Here is a 26,320-nt window from a genome sequence, read left to right on the forward strand (position 1 = left end):
ATTGCCCTCTGCAATGGCTGTTTTCTTGTGAGGCATTTGAAGAAACTCTTGTAACGTTTGGGAGGGCTGTCTCTCCTTGCCGTATCCATCATTTGTCTGAGAAGAGCTCTTACCCTCATGCAAACTTAAAGCAATTGAGCTTTCAATAATCAGGAAGCAAGATAATTTTTTTCCTCTGTTTTTCCCTTGCACTCTTCCAATCCCCTCCCTCCTTGAAGTAATCCGATGTCACCTGCATAGCAGTCTTCCCTATCAGAGCTCTCACTGATCACTCTTTCTTTCTTTTCCAGTGACCTCGAGCCTGAATGGTTGGATGGTGTGCAGAAAAATGGGGAATTATTTTATTTAGAATTGAGTGAAAGTGAAGAAGAAGCTCTGCTTCAGAACAGCTGTCCAGAAATGCCGTCAGTGAATCATGTCAGGTTTCGTGAAAATGAAGCTGAAGTTATTCAAGAGGGATCGCGAAAGGAAAGAAAGTATGAACTCAAAAAATTGACCAAAATATTAAGAAAGAAGAATCTTTTAACAAAGCATTCTGGTAAGAAAGGCAGTGGAAGCCATAACGTGCACCCCACTGGTCCTACATCCATATTGAAACACCAGTCCGCTCAGAAAATGGGTGTCACTGTTCAGCAAAAATACAAAGATGTATACGTTTATGTAAATCCCAAAAAACTGTACAGTGCTGGAGAAGATAAGCAGCACAGGCTGCTGGAGGCCTTAGTAGGGATTGTCCATCAGACTTCGTGGAGCAGCAGAAGAGCGGAAAAACAAGGCAGGAAGGATAAAGTCATCAGAGGAATCAGTGAAGAGAAGCTTGTAGTACATGGCTTGGTGCCAGGTAGTTCAGCAATGAAAACCGGTCAAATCCTGGTTGGTAAGTAATTAGGTAACTTCTGCACTCTCCCTTTATAAAGAAGATTTTGTTTGGGGTGGGGTTATTTGTTTGTTTGTTTTTTCGGAGGCAGCTGACTTAAATGAGATGTAAGCAATTACTTACAACAATTATTCTGTCAGTTCATGAGGGATTATTTTAAATAAAAGCCATTGCATCTGATGTTAGGATACCTGTTCAGTTTTACTGTATTAGTGGTTTTCAGAACATGTGGCACAAACTAGAAGGTGTTACTATAGTAAGGGGACAACTATCCTCTAAGCATACAGGGAGTGAGCAGCTTGAACTTGGAGCAACACATACCCCACCACCACCACCTCTAATGAGGAGTTTGCTCAGTAGGTAAGTGGGACTGGGTAAAAGCTACAGTCTGCCAAATACCGTGGTTTGTTTTCAGTCTTTTCCACACCTTCCCCCTTAGATAAAAAGCTTTCCTGTATATGCTTTAAATGGATTTTGTACCATCAAAATGAGGAAGAAATACTGGGCAGGATATATTCCTATGTGACAGACTTTCTGCACAGCCTTGTTTGGATGTTCTTCTGTTTAGCAAGTATAAACCAGCTGCTGCTTCAGCAGTTATCATCACAAGGTCTCCAAATACATAGTGGGGCTGCAGTTTGCGAAGGCAGCGAGCCAGTATAGCAGCTCTCCTTTGTGTTGGTTTGGCTCTTGTCAGACACTTCTGCGAGCTGATGCAACTAAATAACCTGGCAGAAAACTAACCCAGAAGAAAAATTGCCTGCCTAGTTTTTGCTGTTGGAGTTAGTTACACTTGGGTCATGAAAGGTCTGACAAGCACCCAAGCATGAATAACAGAGGGGAATGAACTTCTGTGGCTGGTAGCGAAGGAGCAGAAATACTCCCACTTCCAGCATCAAGAGGTCATTAAAAGGACTTAGCACTTCCAGGACCCCAGCCTCAGAGAGAGTAAATGTGAGACAGCTAGCCTTCGTCTGTCACGGACAGAAGGTTGCTTAATTACTCGTGAAGCTGGTCCCTCGTAGAGAGAGAGCAAAGATGTAACACTGGTGAGAAGATCGTGAAAATCTTAACACTATGGTAACACAGATCCCACAAAGTCAGCATGGGTGATTTGGAAATTCCAGTGCTGTGTGTGTAAAACGGCAAATCGTGCTTTGACTAGCTGATTCTTCCAGCACGTGTTTTTGGTAGGGATGCTAAAGAATACTGCAGAGGGAAAATTGGATAACTTTCAAATTTTACCAGAAAGAACTGATTAGAAGTGGGGGGTGCAGACTCAGGGGGAGGAGACAGGGAGTTTCAGCTGGATCTGTTCAACGGTAGTTAATCTAATTAGTGTAAGAGTGGGTGTTTATTACCTGTAAGTTAATTTTGGGACACAAATTTGTGTATAGCTGCATGTTTGTAAGAGCAGGTGTGAAGTCAGGACAGGGTAGGCAAACACCAGATCCAGGAGATAAAGCTAACCTTCTAAATAGAGATGGTACTTCATCTGCAGCACTTAACTGCTTCCCAGAGCTAGTGAGGACAAAAACAGTGGGGTTTTTGTTTTGCTTTAAATAGAAGAACGTTTAATCTAAAGAGTCTAGCAGTTCAAGATGTCCTAGGCTATCATCAACAAATATTGCCTTGTTTTTGCACATTGGAAGCAAATACGTTCAAGCATACTGTAGTTATTCAGCTCTTAACTGGGAAAATGAACTGTATTTCTTGCCAGCAGTATAAAATGTATAATTTTCATATAAAAATACTTCCAAATTATATAACTATAGTGAACACTGACTATGCTGGAATTTTTATGTGGTGTCTAGAAATAGGGATGCTTTGCATAAATTAGATGCTCAGGTTTCAGTACTGTCTGGTTTATTGCTTCTGCATTGCACATCAGAGGATGGGATAGCTACGGCAGACACCAGAAGCCTGATTTAGAAGCAACTAAATAGATCACCTGTAGTGATACAGATCAGCTCCTCGGATCCTCACAGGATCTGAAGATGGACAGAAGGTTCAAGAAAAACACAGTAGAACATTGCTTCTTTGTTGTTGTTCTAAGTTTTTGAATCCTTTGTGAATTGGGGAAACAGTCAGTAAAGAAACAAATCAAAACAAGACCCCAAACAGTTAAGAAAATGCCTCTCTGGGCTCAGCTTCAACCAGACACCTCTCCTCTCCCTGTTCCCAGCCTCAGGTACCCTTGTTGTGACTGAACGTTCCCGCTGGTATCCCAGCTCTTTTGCCGAAGTAACGGGTGGCACAAAAGGGTGCAGTTGTGTGTGATGTTTTCCTCCTGTCCGTCTTTGCTGCTTGTTTTCCTGTGCTGCAGCATGACTTCGTTGCAGGCCACAGCCTTTCAGGGATGGGTCTCCTCTGGGGGCTACACCACTTTCGCTAGGGAATGCTCTGACGTTTGGGCGGAGAGGCCGTGGCTCTCCTGGGTGGGTGATAGTTTGGTGTGTGGTGAGCTGCTTACACCAGCTTCCGAACCGGCTATGAGCAGCAGGCGTGACGCAGCCCGTGGTGTCCTGCCATGTGGGTCGCTTCGGCAGCACCCCACTACCAAACTCCTGCCGGTTATGCCTGACAGTGTTCTAACTCTTCCATTTCATTTAAAACTTAGCTTTCTAGATTATTTTTCTCTAGACTTGGGTTTGTAATATGTTAAATAATAACCAAGTTACTGATGACTTTGTATTTTCATTGGCAAATTAATTTGTTAGTGATAAGTGTGATAGCCACTTAAATGACTACATGGGTTGAATCATAAGGGAGAGACTAAACTCTTTTTTTTTTTTTCCACTCTGAATAAACAGTAACAAAGTGGTTATTTGCTTTAACATTTTCTAGTAGAAATAACTGCATTTTCCCCTCTAAATAATAATTTTCTTCAGGTGGCTTCTTCAATTTATTCAGAAATGTGTATCCTTTATAGCTTTGAACACTTAAAACATCTGTTTATTATTTGTGCACTGCGCTTTATGGTTTTTTTCAGATTGCATATGGAAGTCGTAAGTCTTGTTGCTGTACTTTATTAACCAAGTAGAATGCAGGCGCTGACCATATGAAAGTAAATACACAGTTTTGCAAGCTAAAAAAACCCCCGCTGCTTTGTAACTCTGTTAAAAGATGCCCCACTATCCATGTGGTGTTTATCAGTTCATTTGTCTTTTTTTAAATATACTTAGCAGTTCAGCTTCCATCTTAAATTTTCAAAAGAAAGAAAGCCCTCGTTGATTTTTAAATTCTTGCTGTCACTTTCATTTTGGTTAAGATGAAATACGGTTGCTTTTATCTTGTGTTTTTTATGTGTCTTATAGTGTTTTTGGCAAAAAATTTTCCTTGCTTGAGTTCATTATTTCCAATATGCAAAGCTTGGTCTGCTACGTAAAACTTTCTAGTTTCATCTTTGAGTGTATCTTCAAAAATAAAAAACTCCTCTAAATAGTCACTTTTGGATCCAGGCAAATAAGAGTTGTGATAGGAAATGCCATTATAATCTTATTTTATCCACCCCCCACCCCACCCCCCCCAATGGAAACCTCTCCAATTTTAACAGTAAAACCACAGACCTCGCTGTCAGAGTTCTGAAGTTTTGGTAAGCAAGGCCATCGTTGCTGGAAAGCCAAGTTTATCTGTTACATAGGCTAATGGTTAAAATAGTAAACCATTTACAAAAATGAAGCAACTTGCAGTCATCTTCCAACAGTCAAAGTAATTGCTGTTTTTGTCATTTGCAGACCATGGAACTAAGAGTCCTGTCAGAAAAATGTCTTTGAAGGGACCAAAATACTGCGAGAGTTTGAGATTTTCGTGAGGAATCACCATATACGGTGTGCTTGTTGAAAAGGCTCTCCAAAGTAGAGATGTTGGGCACGCAGGATAGAAACACAGAGCTTGCGTAAGCTTTGCTCTGTTCCCACTGTGCAGTTTGGGATGTCGTTTATGTTAGTTTAATCTCCTCTTGAAGTGTTACAGCATTGGTTTGGGTAAAAGCAGCCTGCTAACATATAAAGCAAGTAATTGATCTGGCTTTCTTCAGGAGAATGTGTTCCATGCTTTGCCTTTTTTGGAAACGAGTATGTGAACATTTATAAGTACTTCCACCAAGTCCTTACCAAGAACAGAGGAAACTGTCAGGATTTCATGGGGAAAAAAGTGTCCTCAGTCATCTCCCAAGCGAACAACGTGGTTCTGGTTTTAATTCAGCTAAAAAATATTCACTTCCCTTCACCATATGGAAGTGGTATTCACTTATCAATCAGTGTCCCCTGGTTTAACACAAAGATGATCTACTTTTAGAACGGGTGCTCGCAGGTCTATCTCTAGGGAATGGATATTTAAGCAAAGGAATATTTTGGTTAAATATATTTCACACAGGAATACTCCTCTGCCTCGTGTGGCAAAGCGATTGGCAGTTCTTAAGTAATCATTTTAGGGATGCCAACAGCCCCAAAGTCTTCTCTAAACTTGGTCTTTAAAAAAGCGGGAATAATGTTATCAGCCGCGTGAGAGCTAGGTGTTTGAGATCAGTACACACTGTTCACAGCAGCTACCGACCCGGATGGGAGAGGTCTTTCCTAATGAGAAGATGGAAAGACAGAAAGTAGGAAAGACTTCCCCTCTTCTCTTTCTTTTCCATCACTCTAGTAAAATTCACGTCTGCTTGACATTGTGGGGAGAACATATATGGGCATCTTATAGTTTCCTTGTGGGCTGAGAATCTTTTCATAATGTGGTAGAACTCAAAAACTTATTATTATGGGATTAAAAAAAACAGCTTGCCTTATTCTTTAAAAAGAAGGATATGTATTTTTCTAGAGATAAATTTATTGGTTCAAGATCTGATATCCAGGAGCTGTCTGAAGAAAATTTATTTCCTCTATTGCAGTTGCACACTGTGTCTCTAAAAATGGAACTGAGTGACGCTTTATTCTAACGTTCTTCATCTTTTAACATACATGCTGGTGACTTTCACGACAGTAGTGATCTTATTGCTGGTAGAAATGCAAACCAGTAAAATGCTATTCTCTACAGTATTGTACTGTAAAAAATTTGTATACAACTGTATTGTTGAAAAAGCTAAAGAAAAAAGGCAAAATTTTACATTATATTGGGTTTGAAAACAGTATTTCATGCAAATGTCCGTATCTTGTCTAAGTATCTACACCTACTGCAGCAAAAAGGCGAAAGTTCACTTCGATCTCTGTACTTCAGAGAAGTCAGTTGGAGGGAGTTTTTCGCGTGCTTCATAGAGCACAGGAATGATTATGATTGAAAAATGTATTTGCAGCTCTACAACTTTTCCCCTCCGCTAGTGAAATGTCTCTGTACACCTGAAATTCAGCAGTGTTTTGGTCTGGGAAGATTTGATTTAACACAAACTATCAAGTTAGATCAGCTTAAACAATCGAAACACTATTTACCCTTTTATTTCATTTAACCTGAACTGATTAAGCATTAAGTGAGTGAAATTAGATTAAACTTTATACATTTGACCTTTTTTTTTTTTTGACAGACATAATGTCTGAAGATCTGAGTCAGTCTCACTTTCTGTAAATTTTTCACACTGCTAAAGGAGAGGAAACAATTCTCAAAGTGTAGATGTGACGCTGTAACAAAGGAACACTTGTATGTATGAACCCCTTCGCTGGCAACAGTTATCGCACTGGGTAGATCCCGTGGTCATGTTCTAGCTTTCAGGTATTCCGTGTTCATAATTTTACGTAGTTCTTGTTGTGCCAGTGATGCCTTTCCTCCTGTTCCTTCATAGTCTCTGTTCTTTGAATGCTGTTGTGTTTGGCAAAAAGAAAAGAAGGGGTGAGGGGGAAAGGCAAACGCCTCCACCACCCCCACACCCTCGTGGTTCTGGAAAGCCTGTACCGATGAGTATAGATTCGCTCAGCGGTACCTGGAGGTGCAGTGCTGTAACAGTGATAGGGCATTTTCTGGCCAAACGAAGGAAGGCAGCCTTGCAGAACTGCTTTGGCTCTGTCTTCTGGAAAGCTGTTCCATTTATGGTACATGGTTACATTTTTACAAATTGAATGGGATAAATATTTATTGCTGCAATGAAAGTTTTGCATATGCACATTAAGTGTCAAATAAATAAAACACTTTGAGTGTATTACATGTAAATACTGATGGTTCTTCTCCTTTCAAAGCGTCTTTGCGTATTCCACCCTGGGAGATGAGGTTCAAAAATATCTCCTTAAGTGCTAAGGTGCATGTGTCTTCACAAAATGGGTGCAGCTTGCTTGAATGGCTTTGTGGATTACATGACTCAACTGTTGTCTCTTCAAAAGAATTTGTAAGGTCTCCAGTAAAACAAACAGAAACCAAACAACTTTTGTTTAAGCAGTGCTCCAGATGAGTACAAGAGCAATTTATGCTTTCTCTGCTGTTTGTGAATGATGATCTTTAATACAGCATTCTTCAACAAAGAACGTAGTAATTCTGTTTATAATTTCTTGCTACAGTAGAGCAGCCTGAATGCTCTGCTTCTGATTACTAATTTTCAAATCCTGGGCTCTGGCACGGACTTACTGAGTTGCTTTTAAATGCTATTGAACTTTCAGCTTCCCTGTCTTTGAATTATTGGTGTGGAAGATTTGATACGTGCTGTTCATCAAGAAGCACCAAGGTTAGGGTAAAAGCTACAATTACTTGAAATAGGAAAGACAATTACTTGAAATTTAATTTCTATTTCATGAATTACAAGGAATTATAACCTTTTCTTGGTTTTGCTGTAAGAGAGAGTAGGAGTGACTTCCTTTAATGTAAAGTAAGAGTGAGCAGCCGGTTGTTGCCTGGTGTATTAAAAGGAGTATTGCTTGCATTTTGGGGCGATTCTGAATTTCCTTACTGATGGTTAGTTAAGAAGAAAGTTCTTTCTCTCATTGGTCTTAACTGTGTTTCGCACTGATTTTGAGCAGTTGACCTAGCACCTGAGAAGAATTCCAGTTGTATTTGATGGTATTTAACAACAAGGGAGAAGATAGAAATAATGAACTGTCAGAATTCTTCCAGACTTTCAGCTTCTGCTGTCTACTAGATTCTCAGCAAACGGAAAGACCTTAAGAGAGACATTCTGCTTTTCCTTAGTATCCATGTCATTATCATCATTGCGTTAGTTTGAGCTGAGCAAGTCTTATCCCTAGAAAACTTGAAGTATGTACAGTTGTTCTGTGCTTCATTTCTGAGCATATTTTTATTGTCGAGTCAAGCATATTTGTATTGCCAAGTCAGCGCCAGTGTGCACATCTGCTTCGGATCCATATCCTCTCTCACTGCTTCACTGCTGCTGCTACCTGGTTGAGGATTTCTCTCGCAGATATGGTTGAATACTGCTGTACTGCTGCCTCTGGCTTTTCACTCGTCCTGGCACAGCAGCAGAGGACAGGAGTTGCCACTGCAGCTGCTAGCCTCTGTATGCCGGTCTTCACGTAATTCTCTGAGCCTTGCAAGCATAACTGCTCTAGCTGTGAGGGACACGCTGGCTTATTTCACCTTTTGCAGTAAGGCTCACCTAAGTATCATGAGATGTAAGTGTAGATACAAATAATAATAAAACAAGCTCTGGACAGAGGAACAAGTGAATTGTCCAGCTGTCTTGAGATTTACATTATATCCACATACCTTCGCTAGGCCAGTCCTAGAACTCCTTCCCTCGCACCTTTCTCCACACTTGGGAATACCTCGTACTCCTCTTTTAATACCATTCCCCCTCCTGTACTCTGGTTGGGATCCTGTCAGGTCCCATTAATCCTCACCTAAATTCAAACGCATCCCAGTGTTGTGTTTGTCATTTTCAGGGTTTGTATTACTCAGCTACCTTCTCGAGAATGAATAGCCTCTTTAATTCCATTTTTTACTTTTTACTTTTCAATTTTTGCTTTATATTTTACTTAAATTGCATTTTGCTTCCGAATTTCTATTCCTTTTGCCAGGCCTAAGTAGTTTCATCTTTTGATGTTATTTTAGCTTTATGTTTTCTAACTATAGAGGTGGGTTTTTTTCTCATCCTTCTTACACACACCATGCTTAAACATATATCTTCCTGAGGAGGATGAGGCAGAGGTTATCAACAAATAACTGGGATACTTCCTTAGAATATTTTCCCTAAGTTAAGATAGAAATCTCAGTTTAATTTTTGTATTTTAAACTGTAGTGTGGATTTTAAGTTTGTAAGCTCTAATCTGGTTCTGTTTGGTTTTGTATCTAGTGCCTTTAAGCTTTCAAACCTTTTCCATTTGAAGCTCAAGACTTTTTCCTCAGGATCATAGGTGTTTTTCCAGTAATGGGAAAAGAATCGGATTTAGAAAGCACAAGATGTCATTAGGCAGGAATAAGTGGCAGATAAAAGCATGAAGAGGGCAGAAAAAGAAACTGCAGCAGTGGACAAGGCATGGAAGAGAAGACAAAGGACTCAACTGTGATGCGGCTTGAGAGACAAAGGAGGTGTAGGTGTAGCAACTTCACTTGATTGGTGAAATTGCTGAGTTTTCTGATCAAGTAACAAGAGTGATACAAGCCTGGAGGGAGGGGAGAGGCTTTGACAGTTATTTTTGTCACAGTTATTTTTTTTATTTTGACAGTTATTTTTGTTTTTATGCTACAGGTGTGGCCTTTTGAGCATTGAGGTAATAGACTCGTGTCTAAACATAGAAACCATCTACTTTAAATGTAACTAAAAGGCATTTATGATTGTTTGAATGTCATATTAATTTTTAGAACACAACATTTTTGGCCTGTATTTTGGTGTAATACCATCTAACTTTCTCATGCTTTTGTCTGTTTTATCTCCAGGAGATGCTCTAGTTGCTGTAAATGATGTTGATGTGAATTCTGAAAACATAGAAAGGGTTTTGTCTTGCATTCCAGGTCCGATGCAGGTACAGTAGTTGAACATTTATTCCAAGTGTCATCTGTAAAAACTAATCCTTTCTAGCCTTTTCCTAGCCCTTTTTACTTAGGAAACAGAACTTGGACAGTCTTTTTCTTAGAACTTCCTCTGCTTTTTGAACACATTGGTTAACTTCAGTCGAACTTAGAGTAGAAATTTTGGAGTTTAATTCCCATAAGCTCTGAGAAAATAGTGCCTGTAAGTGCCTGAGGCCAATGCACTGTTAAGGGACATTAGGCACAGTCCAGCTGTTACGTATTCGGTTTGTCATCTGCTAGAGTCAGAGAGCACGTGCAACATTGTGCAAGATTTAGAATAACCATAACACTGGATTTTTTTTTTTCCCTGTATGAGACTCAAGATATTCTATGTTGGCAGAATTCTGAGTATTCGTGTTTGTCTGAGAACTAGTACATACGTATGTGAAAAATCAAGTTTTATTACTCTTCCTGCTTAGAAAGCAATTTCAGTATTAAGTTACCACTTGCAAAAAACCCTGATTACTTCTTGTTGAATACAGGGAACTAATTGCCTTGAGGCCTGCACAAACTTTTAACCAGTGGTAGTTGTAGTTACGGGCAAAGATGGCAGGTGTGGTTGCTTGGGGAGTTATTTCGAACGCTCTGTATGTGTATACGAGGTATGTACTGTGATGCCTTGCTTCTGGTGGGTAATAGGGCTGAAGAGGTGCGATCTGGCAGTAGCACGTATGAGGCAAGATACTGATTTCTAGCTTAAATATGTCAGCTGCAAAATAGTAGTGGATTTTTGTAAATTACTGTTCTTAAAATGGTAATAATTGCTATGGAAATGGTTAAATAAAGTAATTAACTCTTCATCAGTATAAAAGAGACTCACAAACCACAAGAGAATAAATGGAAGCCTGAAATAACAAGTAGTGCTATATTAAAGATATTTAAGACCATTTAAATGGAGAAATTGATACTGCTTTCATGTTTAAATAGAAAAATTAAGATCTTTCAAAACTGAACAGTGATGAAGATTGATAGAAGTCAGTAGTAAAAGCTGATAGCAAAACATCCCCCTCTCCCCCAAAACTACTGTACCATCTTGGTAGTTTTTCTTCAGATGGAATATATGAGGTGATAATAATAGACGTGTTTTACTGCCCAAAGATAAAAAGAAGTGGAAACGTTAGGGTTTGTTAAACATGCTTGTGTTCACAGCTTATGTCGTGTAAGTGCCTGTAGAACTACATCTGCCGCTGCAGAAAGATCGAGTACTAGTATGTCAGTTTAGGAAGCCTTCCAAGATACTTGACAGTATGAAGCTTGCCTAAGCTACCAGAGTTGCGGTCAGGTATTGGCAGAGCTCCATGCTAGAAAAGCCTTGTCTTGCCTGTCTCTGACCAAATATGGAGTTGCTGTGACTGTTATTAAATACTGAATGATTAAAAAAGCAGAGATTATACGGTTTATTTAATTGTATCCTTGCTAGATTAGAGTTTACATATTACTTGTTGCTAAAATGCAATGCAACCCTTTATATAGTAGTTACTCCTAACGCAACATTGATGTTTGCACTGTCAGTAAATCTCTCAAGTAGACAGCGATTACTTGAAATGTGTAACTGTTTGTCATGTTGGCTTTCCAAAACCTTTTATTAAAGTGCAATTACTCCTTCTTTTACTGTGCCGTTTGAGTCAGGCCAGAAGAATGATTGCTGAAATAGACCAGTGGAGAATTTAAATACAGAGTTCTGGGGGGTTTTTGTGGTGTAGAACACTGTGTTCACGCTGCTGAAGAAAGAGAGAGCTGTTGTTTCTGAGATTTAGTGATAAAGACAGCTGTTACACAAGCAAAATTGTTCATGTATTCTCATTCATTACATGTTGCAAAATATAAAAAAAGATGCAGTTTAAAGCCATTTTACAATAGTTATCAGATATTTACATAAGCAAAGTCACTGCTGTTCTGGGTTCAGTGTTAAAAATTACTGGAAGTCATTTAAAAAACTTAATTCCCTAGATACTCTCAGTTGCAGCATGTGACATAACATCTCTCATTATTATACTTCCAGAATGCTGTTTTCCCAGTTCACTTTAGGCAAACTAAACTATCTTCGCGGCATGTAAGGTTTAGCGTAGTGTATTTGTTGACCAGTAGAAGTCCAAATGCTACGTCAGTCTCTTTATTTTTTTTAAATGCAGAATTGTTTCTGTTTGGGTGCTTGTATGTCGCCTAGTAAGATAAAGCTTCCATCCTGATGAAAGCATTGGATGTCTCATTTAGAAGCTCTGCAGCAGTCATTGAATGTGATAGACCAAAGCACTCCCATCAATCAACACTGGAGATAGTATGATAAAGTTATATTCTGCAGTCTATACAATTTTACAGCTCTGTAATCAAAATTGCTGTTGCTTCCTAGCACCACAAGACAAAGAAGGCAGAGCAGGGTGGGGAAGATACGCTTGAAGAATGTCCTTTTCCTTATAATACTCAGCCTGAGGCAGATATTCAGAATCAGATATTTCAGCCCGATATCTTGACTTACAGTTGTGCAAACCACAAGCACATGGAAAACAGAGACTTACAACAGGAAATGGCAGGCAATGCCACCAGCTCTGTCTATAACAAAACACACATTCTAAGACGTAGAGCTTTCTTAGAGATAAGCAGAAAGATGCCTTTTTGTGTCAGATGAATGGTGTAACAGCTACATTTTCTCTCTTTTATTATGGACAAATGTTTAAGTAAAGAGTCTTAAGATACAATTCAAATACAGAGTGACCTTCCCATCATACTTTTCCAGCGGAAAAATCCCCATCTGGGTACCTGGTAGTTTGCTGTTACTATCACTTTCATCAGTGCCTTCTCGCAGTTTGATCAAATTCTTTTTGAGAACTGTTCTAAGTATTAAGAATCTGTGCATGCTATATATTTATAGAGTGGAATACTAATCTTTTCTCTGCTTTTCCCATTCTTCATTTTATTTTTTTTCCTGTTTTCTGCTGTGTTGAACTGATTTTCTTAAAGAGAAATGTAATCAAAGTTTTGAAAGATTTCATAGTCATTATTTGCAAAAAGGGTAGTTCAGTAGTTCCATATTTAATCAGATCCTGCACACTGCCTGAAGACTAACTTCTCCTTCACAGAATAATAGGTTTTTAGGGTATGTAGAAATGTAGTCTCTTGGTCATGTTCCATTACAGCATTTTCCAGCCTAGATGGTCTTTTTCACAGTAATTTTTTTTTAGTGGCAGGAAATAGATTACAACTTGGTCAAAAGTAGAGAGGAACAGAAAATACCATGCTTCAGGCTGTTAGAATAAAAAAAGATTTGCAAAGGAACTTGTAGGCAAACCAAGGAGAGAGACTGTTCTCAAAATACAGTGACTTTCCACCTGAGCAGTGTGGTGTTGCCCACAGCGATGTAGGAGGCAGCATGGATGCCTGCAGGAGGAGGGAGAGTTAAAGTTCTGTTTGGCCCCGTTTGTTTTGAGCTCTTGCTTGGAGGGCCATATGGTTGTGTCTCTAAGACAAGACTAAGTTTGGGGGCTTTTAAATTCAGAGACCAAAATGACTGTGTGTCATTAGTGTAGGGACTGTAGCCGAAGTGTCTTCAACAGTGTCCCCAGACAAGATGTAGTAGAAGTTAAGAGCAATAACTATTGAGCCTTGAGGAAATCTGCAAGAAGTTAAACGGGGCATGAGGAGAATCCGCCGAAATACATGCAGATGGCGTGAGGAAGGAAGAGAACTGGGTCACAGAATGCTGGAGAAGAAAACACGTCTATGAAACTGTGAATGATCACAGTTACTGGGTCTTAAAAAGCCACTGCTTCTGAGCTGGATGTTTTTGCTCCTTGAGTCCCGTTAATACTCAGCGTAACGAATCGAAACTGAATTGGTGAGGAGAGAGAGAGGGATGAGTTACTTCAGACAAGACAGTGGTAGCACAATGCAGGAGAGCAGGATGGAGTGCAATGCTGTCCCGGAGAATGGGAAAGAAAAAAAGCTGAGCGCAGCCAAAATAGGAGAGGAAGAGATTGCTGAGAAATGTTGGAAGGGAGTGGAGCAAAATGGGAAGGCAGCAGCCAGTGACATAACGTTGTAACTGGAAGAGCTGACGATGGCACTTCTCTCTGCCCTAGTTTGACAGGCAGTGGGTGTTTTAAAGCAGCATTAAATTATTTCTTGCTGGCACTCCTCTCTTTAGGTATGTGTATACACACAGACAATTCAGAGAATGTAGATTATCTATGCTTAAATGTATAAATTACCTGTGCTTGGGCTTTTCAAATCTAATGCAACTGGGAAAATATAAACCTTTTTTGTTGCATCAATCATTAGGCTAAACTGCCTCTGACTTTAAAGAGAAGCAAGATTTAGTGTGATGGATTATGTTTAGAACTTCCCAGTCAACAGGCATGTTAAGGATACTTTAAGGCAGACAAACAATCTTGAGTAAAAACATATGAAAGAGGGCACTGAGAGCGTGCTGACTTAGTTCAGATAGAAACATTTTTAATCTCTTTGCACAATGATGAAAACTAAGGTATCCCAGAAAATAAATCAATTTATTCTCCTCAGAAATTACAATTTAACGCTCAGTCAAGAGCTAGGTATTTCTCTCATAGCTGCCTTTGTTCATTCACAAAAAAGAGAATTACTCTTTGATTTCATCACTGCTGGCACAACCAATAAACTTAATCTTTTAAGGCAGTGCTCATGAAAAGGAGGTCTGTACAGCAAATTGTGAAATTTATTTCCACACACCAAGTTTGGATTTTGTGTTGCTCATGAGCCAGGAAATAGGCTTTTAGTCTAAAATTCCTGAGTTTTACTTTATTTGGGAAATAAAGAACAGTAAACATCATGTAATTTTTTTGCAAAATAAGCTTGATCACGTGAGCTCTTTTTAAGACAGGATGCTTTGTTTGTGAGGTTTTTCTCTTCTGAAGACAGCGCAGCAAATGACGTAAACAATTTTTATGCTTCTTGCTAGTTGTGTACAATTGTTAAATAGGGCAACACAACTATTTGCTGACTTTACAGTTTAAAAAAAAAGTTAACATAGAGAAAATGCTGGCAGATTGAAAGAAGCGCTACTGAGTGTTACAGGTTAACAGACTGTGAATTGTGAACAGATTTTCCTGCACAAAGGTACCTGTCAGTGAACTCAGAATAGCAAAGGCCTGCTCACGGAAGAGCCCTGAGGGTGCACGCTCAGGGAAGTGCTGACATCCCCAAAGGAGTCAAATAGTGTGTGTGTTTCAAAAGCACGGTAATAGATTTTGTGTTCAAACAAACCCAAAGCAGTAAGTATATTTTTCCATTCTTGAAACTGTAAGAATAAAGTATGAAAACACACCAAACCACAGGCTTATTCACATGGTTCACAGAGCATGTAATAGCTGGCTTTGTCCTTAATAATGGGTGATGGTGTAGTGGTGAATGTATCATTGGTTTCCTTGAAACAGCAGGGATTTTTGAATGCTTACATCTTCGCCAGTAAAGCTAAGAAAACTTCTTCTCTTAAAGGGCTCAAACTGCATCCGTTTCATCTGATATTAGAACATAATTGTAAGTACAGCCTCATTTTCATAATAATTAATTATCTTATAGGTTAAGCTTACATTTGAAACATCGATATTTGAGCCTGAAGGAACTTCTCAGCAAAGGTATAAACAGGCACAGTCAAGTATGAACAATCTGGTTCGGCTCTTGTGGGGAGAAGATGGTACGGACCTTCAACAGGCTGTACAAGAGGTGCCTCATATTGTTATGTACCTCACAATGAAACTGGACTCTGAAACATCTAAGGATGAGGTATGTAGCTAACTAAATAAAACTAAAGATGAAAGGTAACAACTACAACAGCAACTTGATTTCCTTTTGATGGGAAAAAAAAAACCCAAACAGCCTTGCTCATCATTTTGAGTAGTCTGTAAAATGTCCATTTGGACAGAAATAAGGCCTGAAACTCCAGGGGAAAAAACAGGCAGCGTCGCTGCTGACAAACCCTATTTGGACTTGAAATCACTTCAGCTTTGCTGAATGACTTTAGGTAGTGAGCAGGCTACAGGTGTTAACAGACAGAGCAAGGGAGATTCAGAAGTTCCTTGTCATCTCTCAGATGCACACTGGGATGTTTTCAGTACAACTCTCGAACTATGAAATGTGCCAGTCAAAAAGACGTTCCCCAGCAGGAGCTGCTGGCAGCCCACATACATAACCTGTCGAGCGAGGAGCTCGACGTGCTAATGTGCCTTTCCTTGGAGTCTCTGTGTCTGCTGTCTGCAATCAGCTGTTGATTCTTGCTCAGGCAACATTTCTGAGCTACGGAAGTACTTTTCCTGTGCTCGGTAAAGCTTCTTTTCACACCTCTTTCCTTTTTGTGTTCCTCAGAAAAATTCTGCCCATGTACCTCTAACCCATTGTAACGTTGTGTAGATGTTGTTCCTAATGTAGCCATAGGTACAAATGCTCCGCTTGGAATTCAGGGAAGACACAGAACAGTGTGGAGGGCTGAGTTTGACCTCTTGCCTCATCTGGAAATGACAGATGGACAAGTGGACTTTTTAGGAACAGACATTTGAAAAAAGAGTCTTCTCCCCTCCTGTAAATTCTTGTTAGCTTTAGCGTAGTGCCCCAGTGGTCTATGTTATCTCTGATGTGGAGACATCCAGTGAAGCACCGGTTTTGTCAGTCTCCAGGGACTGGGATGGCAGGACAGTGAGGAAGTGAGCAGCAGAAGAAAGGCATTTTGTTTTCTCTTCCCTGGAATGAATCTTTAGGTTTCACACACAGTCATGCCAGTGCTCCGTCCCTTCTCGGAGATGTCTTTACTTTTTCGATGCTGTTTTTCAACTGATAGAAGCTTGCATTGCTCTGTTGGTTATGGATAGAGAAAGTGTTACAACTACACGTAATGGAGGTCAGTTTTATTTTCTAGAGCCAGGGCTGGGGAGGAGAACCCTAGAAAATTACATCATGTCATAATATCATGTAAAAAATGTCGTGAAGATTGCAGAGTCATGTGCTTGAAAGTTAGGAAATGACAGATTTATAGCTACTTGTGCAACCTTAATTCCACCGTTTTGCACATATGCAGCGTGATCTTGTCCTTAAGTATTAAATTTTTTCCTGAAAGATGCCTGTCTTGTGCAGAGGACGAGATGAACAGAGGAGTGCGTGTAATTAAGGCTTCTCAGGCAACCATAATCCAGTACTTTGTCATTCTGGAGTACTTGACTTTGCAATATAAGTCATGCTCTTTTTTTTAACGCTATGTTTTTAAGATAATGAATCTTGCTGTAATACACCGTGAAGCACACTAACACTGTAAGCTTTGGTTTGCAGTTCTTCCCAATCCTCTTTAAGAGACTACATTTTTTCATGGGAGGTACCTTCAGCAGAAGTTCGTTTATACAAGTGTTTCTCTTTATTTTATTTTTTTTTTAATATATAGACTTGCAACTAGGCCTTTGCTCTTTTTCCCACCTGGAGACATTAAAACATGCAATACTGCAATATTTTTTTGCTTTGGCATTTTCCTATAATAAAAATGAAAAGAGCTCATTTAACTGTGAAATAAATAAGATGCTGTATTAAAGTTCGCTTACATGTTGCAGACAGTGCTTTTTTCCTTCAATTCTCAGCTTGTGGTCCAAGACTGCTATGTTACGTGGATAGAACTGCTGTGGACAATTGCTGTAGACTTAAAGACCAGTGTTTTCTTGGTCACTTACATAAACTTTATGAAATGCTGAAACAAAAATTCATTTTGGGGCCTCTGGCTCCTCTGTTGGTAGCTGAATAGTTATGCAAATGCCTTGTTGCAACTCCTGCACTTCACAGTAAATGGACTACTGCTTTCTTGCCCCATTATTTCTTTACACTCTCCCAAGAAACAGGATTAACCCTGCATGTTGAGCAGAGGTAAAAAGAGGGATTGTAATGCTCTTGTTCTCCCTTCATACCGTGGAATAATTGTTTCCTGAGAGTCTTGGCAGTTACGTGGTCCCAGATAGTCTCTAATGTTGAGAGGTTTGCTGGTGTAGTCAAGCTCTTTGTAACATCTCCTAACAAAAGAATTACACCTTCTTCAAGCATTTGTCTTTAATTTCATTTGGTGAACACTGACATTTATCCTGTAGATGTACTGTTCCAGATTTGGTTTACAGCAGTACTTCAAATTAGCAGTGACAATACACCTATGCCATATTGCACAATAAAAATACAGTGATCCTTTACTGAGCTTCTTGACCCCTGTGCAAAGAAGGGATGGTATGCAGATCCCATCCACCTAAACAACGGCAGCTAGAACTAGTAACTAATTCTTCCACTTGTGAGCTTTTGGCACTCAAAACCAGAACTAATGATCTCTACAGCTCGTAAGCTCTATCTACTCAGTTACAAAGGAAGGTAGTATTAGAAATGATTCAGGATGTGTGCACGGGGAGTCCCATCTGATCATGGTTTCAGTGAGTAAGGCTGACCTTGTCTTTTTTATGTCTTAGTTCAAGGTGGGTATTATGATTACATGTAGATTTTTTTTGTTCCAGCATTTAACTATGACATCTTCATGTGTTTGAACTGATTTTGACGATACCGCGTCTTAAAAGGAGTGATGTTCATATTCCTCCTACGTGGAATGCGTTACGGGAAGCCGTTGTTTAGCATACGTGCAGAGCAGTTACTACTGAGAGGCTGTTAAGATAGCTTGGTTCACACCGACGCGGCCTTGTACTTCCTGCAGTGTTTCTCTCTGGTTTTATAATTTCTGAATTGGTCTTGAAGAATTCGGAGTTGTTTTTCATGCACTGTTTCTTTTTTAATCTTACACAAATGCAGCTTAAAGCCTCTATTGTCAGTGCACTGCATGTGAAGATTATAGGATTTTAGCTGCTCGGACCCATTTCTTCTAGCTGTTTCTTATGTTGCCAAGACTGCACTAACTATCTTTTTGAAGTGTTGTTTAGGCTCAGTTTGAGAAGCTAGTAAAATAAAAATAAAAAAGGGAGGCTGTTTGGTAGGCCGTTAGTTTGGCTAGTCTGTCCAGGTTTGGGTGGTTCGGGTTGAGGAGGGTTTACACTTTTTAAGAAATGAGGTACTTCTCATTTATTAATTCCATTGTCACTGGCCTCTGAACTCTGGCCTCGCTTTGAAGACAGCTGATCTTGTATGGTGGTATGTGCTGAACCCTGCTAACTCATTAATATATATATATGTGATACAGCCATGACCCTTTGTTACAGTTGTCTTTTCTTTCCCTGGGAAAGCGTACAGATAATTCCAAATGAATTTTCTGTAAAGGCTCCCGTTCGTAGTGAGGAGAAAGAAAGGCTCTTTCTAGTCCTTTGTAATGGCAGGGGTTTTTCCAGCTGAGAGGTTGATGTAAGAAAAAAAAATCCTTTTCTCTAATGAGTATTTGAGAACAGAGCTAATTAAATTGGGTAAGAATGAAGAGTTTGCCAGGTCCTTCTGTAATGAAACCTTACATCTTGATGAAGAGAATTTTCTAGCGGGTATTGGCACTGGCTGGATGTGCTTAGTGACATAAACAGGAAAGTTAATCATGTCTCTGTTTCTTTCGTTTGCGCAGAAAGATAATTTACTATACTCTTTGCATTAGATTTGCTTAACATTACATGCGTTATTTCTGCCGTTGTGATTTGGCAAAATGCAGTAAACGTGGGGGGATTGCATGCTCGCTTATTACTATATTTTTATGGTTGCTGAAATAACGAATATGACATTTTTGAAAACGCGTACATAAGAAACTTCTTTTAAAGAACTGGTTACAAAAAGAAAAGTAATTGTCAGAAATATCTCTACGGATCTTCAGTTTCAAGATGACTTTAAGAGTCTGCTGACACGGACGGTGAGAAGTTTCGTGATAAATTTGTTAGTGGTGTATTTGCTATTCGAGTATTTATCTCAGTTCCATTCCCTTGAGTATTTATCCTCAGTGCTCTACAGGTGGGGTCATTTAGAGCAACTGGCGTTCTCACGTTGTTGTTGTTGGCTTTAGAGAGCTGTGTATTTGATGATGATTTAAATCACAATTGAAATATTGAAAGAACCGTGCCAATATTGGCGCTCTCTTGGAATCAGATTGGTTAACAGTGTACTTTAAGCTGTGAAGTGCAGTGGCCATACTGTTTGTCATATTATGTTTCTCCATATAAAAATGATTCTAAGTCCTAGTTTTCTGTAAAACAGAAATGCATTGTAAAACTTCCCAGTTTGCCCATGCAGACCACTGCTTGCATGATACCATGGGGAAGTATATGATAAAAGCTTTCACTTAAAAAAAAAAAAAAATTGATGTCAGGAAAAAAAAGATTGTTATTTTGTTTTCTGTGGGGGTTTTTTGTTGTTTGGGGGTGGGGTGGGTGTTCGGTGATTGTGGTTTTGGTTTTGCTTTGTTTAACAGCTAACTTTCTTCACAGCAAGAAATTCTTTATCAGTACCCCATATCAGAAGCATCCCAAAAACTGAAAAGTGTGAGAGGAATATTTCTCACACTATCTGACATACTGGAAAGTGTTACTGGTACCCAGATTATCAGGTAAAAGTATTTGAATGCAATGTATCACTGCTGTCATTGTTTTATACATACATGTCCAGAAAAACACACGTGGGTCATGCATCGAGTTCTAGACGAAGCGAGTAACTTTACCTGTTGGGCAGTAATTTTTTAACTAGAGTAGCACCCCTGAAGTTGGACTGCTCAGCCTGGATGTACGTTGATTTGGGGGAATTGCTTGTTGTGGGTGACAGTGATTGGATCTTCAGTGCAGTGAAACTGGTTTTAGACCTCTTCTTAGAGCTCTTAAAATATCCTTAAGCAAACTGGGATTCTGTGGCACTGTGCTGTGGCAGACTGGAAATTCTACAATAGCTTTGATTCAATTTAAAAAAAAAAAAAAGATAAACACTGTAAATCAGTTAAATTCATGAGTCCCTGCTACTTTTAAATTCATTTTATTTTGCATTGAACTTGCAACACCTGAAAGATCTTTGTGTCCATCCAGACCAGGACTCTAGCAAGAAGTCTAAAAAAATGAGTCCTGAGTAGGGGTGGCTGAGATACGTGGAGAGATTATTGAATATTTAAAGGTAGATGATTTTCTGATGGCATAATGAGAAGTGAGATAGCAGGTATCACTCTACCTTCACACTTTACTTTCATACTTCTTCCCACTGAGAATCACTGTACGTGTTTACATCTCTTGGTGGGCTCAGTCAGGATTCTCTTCTGCACATCAGTGCCTTGTGTGTCAAGACACAAGACCTGGATGGGTTTAAAAAAGCCAAATGCAAGTGGGATTTTAGGCCCAGGAATACCGAGTGCAAGCAGTAGTGCAGGAGTGAACAGCATTTGCAATACTGAGGAATTCCTCAAAAGGCAAAAAGCCTGTTTAATGTATTTAAGTTGGGTTTTCTAATTATTTTTTTCCTTAAAAGGAGTTCTTGAAGGGTTTTTTTTTAAATATTTTTGCTTAGCAGAAAATTAATATTGATATATGATAACATCAGAAAACTACAGAAATCCATGATAATGTAGATTCACCTTTCCCTGTTAACGTTCTTACTTTAGTGTTTTTGAGTTCTAAAAATATAAAAGCACTTGTGCTGCTCACTGTGGACTGTCTCATCTCTTCAAAAAATATAATAGATAATCCCCAGTTCTCCTATGAAGCTTTTTCTGTCGTAAGAGTAAATTAATATTATTATTGTATCTGCACATGTATTGTGTATCTTTTGGGATGGGGATTTTTTACATATATATAGTTAATTGCATTATAAAACAAACTTGGTTTGTTTGGAAAGCGCTTTTCGTTACACAAAGGATAAAAATTTTCAGGTGACCTATGGAAATACTAAGGTATTTGTTAACTAATGAAATGACACTAGTTTATTCAGTATCATCACTTTTTACAGTATGAGTGAATCAGTGAAGCAAGTCAGTAATGGAGCCATACCCTAAAAATTAAATTCTTCAATCTTTCAAGCTTGAACTGAAGTTACTCTTTTCTCACATTGCAGCAGTGTTATCTTGCTATTTTAAAATTTCTAACGTGATAGTACGATAGGTGGAGTTCTGCTATAAATTTAACGTTCACGAGATTTACAGACCTTGGTTTTAGCAGCAACCAGTAAATTGACTTGGATGATCTGGTGCATAATGTGTGGTTTACTGCTGGTTAGAGCACTAGCTCTAATCCCATTTCACGTTCTAACCCACTGGCGTGGCCGAGCTTCACAGAACAATTTTCTGTACAAGGAGATAGCATGAGAACTCAGGCTGAGTTTATCACTCAGGTAATACGTTCAAATACCTTTTGGGCTCCTTTTCAAAACATATGCAGAGTCTTTAGAAATGATCTTATGAGTGACTGCTATGCTCAGAACCTTGATTAGTACCTCTGGTTACCTCACTGTGCTCTGAAATGGCATTAATTTGCTGAGTTGACTGTGTTAGAAGCTAGGCAGGAAGACTTTTAAAGAGCATCCTGAGTCATTCAGAAGATGACTGTGGCGCGTCAGTAGCAGCTGCTCATCTGTACAAGGAGATAGCATGAGAACTCAGGCTGAGTTTATCACTCAGGTAATACGTTCAAATACCTTTTGGGCTCCTTTTCAAAACATATGCAGAGTCTTTAGAAATGATCTTATGAGTGACTGCTATGCTCAGAACCTTGATTAGTACCTCTGGTTACCTCACTGTGCTCTGAAATGGCATTAATTTGCTGAGTTGACTGTGTTAGAAGCTAGGCAGGAAGACTTTTAAAGAGCATCCTGAGTCATTCAGAAGATGACTGTGGCGCGTCAGTAGCAGCTGCTCATCCTCTCTATTTGTACACTTGAAAAAATTACTCCTGGTGTGATCTGTTAGGAGTAGAAATGAGAGAGACTTTGAGTTCTGTGATAATGAATGTAATCACCTAGCCCAGCTGCATGCCTCTGATTATACAGGAGCGTAAGACTTTGCATATAAAACACAGAGAAATCATTCTGGCTTAGGCTTGTAGTGGTCATCTTGTATAACTTCACGGTGTTAACAGAAGAACTTCTGGTTTAATTTTTCTAGTTCCTCCCTTGTTTTATGCGGAAAACTGGTTCAAGTTGTTTACTGGAAAGAATCTGACAAGTTGCTTGTAATTGGCCTTCCTGAAGAAAAGTGAGTTTCAAATAAAGTGCTCTGTTTTCATTTTATTCTGATTCCTATTATGTGTCCTCAGATTGTACTCATTTCTCAAAAAAACCAAGAAAGGGAAGGTTTACAGCATTCTCTTTTTACTGTAACTAGTTTCTACACCTGTGATTCCACTTTTGTGATAGACTTGTTCGCTTCTTTTATATATCTGTTGTTACGGTTTCTTTTTTGCTTCCTCTAAAGGGTCTCAGATCTCAGAAATAGGAGTAGGCTAGAAAACAGTAGTTTTCAGTGTTTGGTAAAGTCGAGTCCTGATCAGAGATTACTGAGTAAAAGCAGTGAGGCGGGAATATTACACATCTATGTGTTCTAGGAGGACTACTTTGGGGTTTTTCCCCCCCCCAGCTTTACAGTGTCTGTGTCATCATGGACAAGCCGCTCAAAAGGAATTTCTCACACAGTCTGAGGCAGAACTTTTTTGTTTGCGTTGTATCACTCGTTAAGAGCAGAGCTCCTCAGAAGATGCCCGTGCTTATTCACAGTAAAGATGTTATAAACGTAGCTGTACAAAGCTGTTTGAATTTTTATTTTTTTAGTGTGCCGCTTTCTCAGCTGAGGAACATGATTGAAGATGTTGTCAGGACCTTGAAATTTATGTACAGCTCCTTAGACAGGTGAGTTCTTCCAAAAGTATTTCCTTTTTAGTTGTTCATTTTCCACTGATGCTGACTGAAAAAGACAGCTAGTAGCATTCATTTGAATGTTTACATGGAGTTTCTTTGCCTGTTCCATTACACTTGCACCAAAACCAGAATTCTGTCCTTGCCTTTTTGTTTCAGTCTTAACACTACTAAGACTCTTTGTTACTTCAGAAGGTTTTATCCTTGATTAGGCTGAGTCGCTGTGGATGTCAACAGCTCTCCGCAGATGTCATCCCTTGGGTTAAAGCACTGTCTGTAAAACGTACCTATGAATCAGGGTTATATTTTTAATAAAGTAAACACTCCAGACTTCTCAGCTTTATTTGGCAGAGTGACTGCCTTTCTCTGCACTTGAGATCACCCAGACAATTTTCAGTCTGACTATAAGCTAAATAAAATGGCTAAGGTGGGGTATTTGTGTGCTTGCATTCAGTTCAGGGTTAAAGGACGTACACCATAGAGAAAAGCCTCATACCTGAATTCGCTTTTCTGTGTTGAACAGCATAGAAGTTTCTAGAAAGAAAAATCTTGCATAATGTCAGGCCTTATCTTTTCCTTACTATGTTTTTTATGTCACTTCATGACAAGGAGCAACTATTAAAATAGGAAAAACACCACGTTAGCTTGAATGTGAGGGGTAAAGTACTCGATCCTGATAGAAGTATGGGAGACCATTTGGAATAGTAGAACGTTTTTTTGTATCTCCTGAGGAAAATAAGATGATCTGTAACACACCAAAAATAGTTAAATTAATTACTAAAATGAAGAAAAAGAATAATCTTAATTTCCAAAAGGATGTAGCTGATCATTGTCTCATCTTAAGTTGCTCTAAGACATCTACTATAATACTATATTGCTTTAATTTTTTCTTTGTAGGTGCTGCCTGGGTATTAGCCTAGTGGGGGTTTTTCATGTTCAAAATGAATATTGAAAAAAGAAAATCCAAATGTAGTATCATGCTGTAAAGAGACCTCTGTAGCACAGAGGGTTATGTAAACAAGCTACAAGTTTCCTGATGTTATTCTAACTTGGAGTTCATGTTTCTTCAGTGCTTTTTGCCAGGTGGAAAATGTTTCTCGCCTGGATCATTTTTTCAACCTGTTCTTCCAGCGCGCGCTTCAGCCTGCAAGACTCAAGTCCAATGCCAGCCCCAGTGCCCAGCACTACGATACCTGCAGTGCGTTATTCTTAGACAGTCTCCCAGGCTTGCGCTGGCTGACGTTGCCACAGGAAGTCAAGGTAATGTCATTTTTGGATCTCTCTAGAAAATCTTGTGTATGAGAGGCCAGAAAATGGATGCAGGTATCTTCTGCTGTTGTTGAGTACTTTAAGGGCTTTGGCCATCCCAGACTACCCATTTGCCTGCAGGAAGATTGGAACTTCACCATCATTCCCACAGAAAACAGATTGCTATTACAAATGTAGTTTGGTGATTTTAGAGTTATCTACAAAGAGAACATGATGACAGAGGTATTAAACTTGAAAATATATCTCTAACAAATATCACAAATATCTCTAACAATTAGCAGTTGCAATAGGGAAAGCAGCCCCTGGTATGTAGCTTTATGTTTGATTTTGACCATTTAAGTATTTTTCCAGATAGAAAATATTACTCCAGAAGCTCATGTGTAACTTGTAATTTAGGGGAGTTATAAACGGCTGTTGTAGAATCAATGTAAATACCCATACATCATTTGTTTGACACCAGACAGGTACAGCTTTTCTGCACCATTTCACTGTGGCTGGTTACCTCCTGGTTAGAAACTGAACTGTGCTTTAAGCAGTATAAGACAAAAGCCAGGTCATAGTGAATAGCATTCAATAGCATTCCAGCTTTCAGTCTTAAACTTTAAAAAGTTAAAATAGGAATCATTAGGCTAATTATTAGTAAAGTAATATATTTTAAATAAAAATAATAGATTTTATGTATGGGTGGTGCATAGTCCCTGCCAAGTCTTCTCTGAGATGATTTTTATATACTCTATTGAATTGATGTTATTAGACCAAAATACACAAATTTGAATTTGTATTTTGTGAATTTCCTCAATTTGAATCAATTTTTGTACAAAAGAAAACAACCAGAAATTTATGGTATTACTTGGAATTACATATTCATTTGGCCTTACGTATTCATTTGGAATTGCACTGAATGAAAATTGTATTCAAACTGAATTATGCAAAACAAAGTCTGCAACAGGGGTTGCAACTAGAAAAACTTTAACACAGTTCCGGCATACTTTAGCTCTGCATAGATAAGCCCGTCCTGGTTGTCTTCTTACATATTCATTTGGAATTGCACTGAATGAAAATTTTATTCAAACTGAATTATGCAAAACAAAGTCTGCAACAGGGGTTGCAACTAGAAAAACTTTGTTTAACACAGTTCCGGCATACTTTGGCTCTGCATAGACAAGCACGTCCTGGCTGTCTTGTGCAGCAGTTGGCAGACAAGCTTATTACATCTTTTATCAATGTAGTAAGTTCTGCAACTGTAGATATTATGTAGATAACATAGTTAAGGCTAGTTCTGATTATTGGAGAGTTACTCCAATCTGAGCTGACCATAAACTCTATTATCCAAACTTACTTCATCAGCAGCAACAACAGAAATGACCATTGTACTCGCTGCAAGTGAGAGGCTGTATGATAGAAAACTGAAAGTGCTTCTCGGGACAGTTCTGCAAAAGCACTGAGTTTGGATGTTCCTTC

At 39.0% G+C, this 26,320-nt stretch overlaps 1 protein-coding gene across 1 annotated transcript; it reads left to right on the plus strand.

The window, feature by feature from the left end:
• Positions 1-282: 282 nt before the first annotated feature.
• Positions 283-24,886, plus strand: LOC104491873 (protein inturned-like; the record flags this gene model as incomplete). The annotated part of the gene is made up of 7 exons (XM_010134351.1): positions 283-877; positions 9,683-9,768; positions 15,368-15,571; positions 20,200-20,318; positions 22,845-22,934; positions 23,507-23,584; positions 24,661-24,886. Coding segments are annotated over exons 1-7 (1,281 nt in total), but the record flags the coding sequence as incomplete, so codon positions are not given.
• Between the last annotated feature and the right edge of the window lie 1,434 nt (positions 24,887-26,320).

The sequence above is a fragment of the Buceros rhinoceros genome, unplaced genomic scaffold (genome assembly GCF_000710305.1).
Source record: "Buceros rhinoceros silvestris isolate BGI_N320 unplaced genomic scaffold, ASM71030v1 scaffold31514, whole genome shotgun sequence".
NCBI lineage: Eukaryota > Metazoa > Chordata > Aves > Bucerotiformes > Bucerotidae > Buceros > Buceros rhinoceros.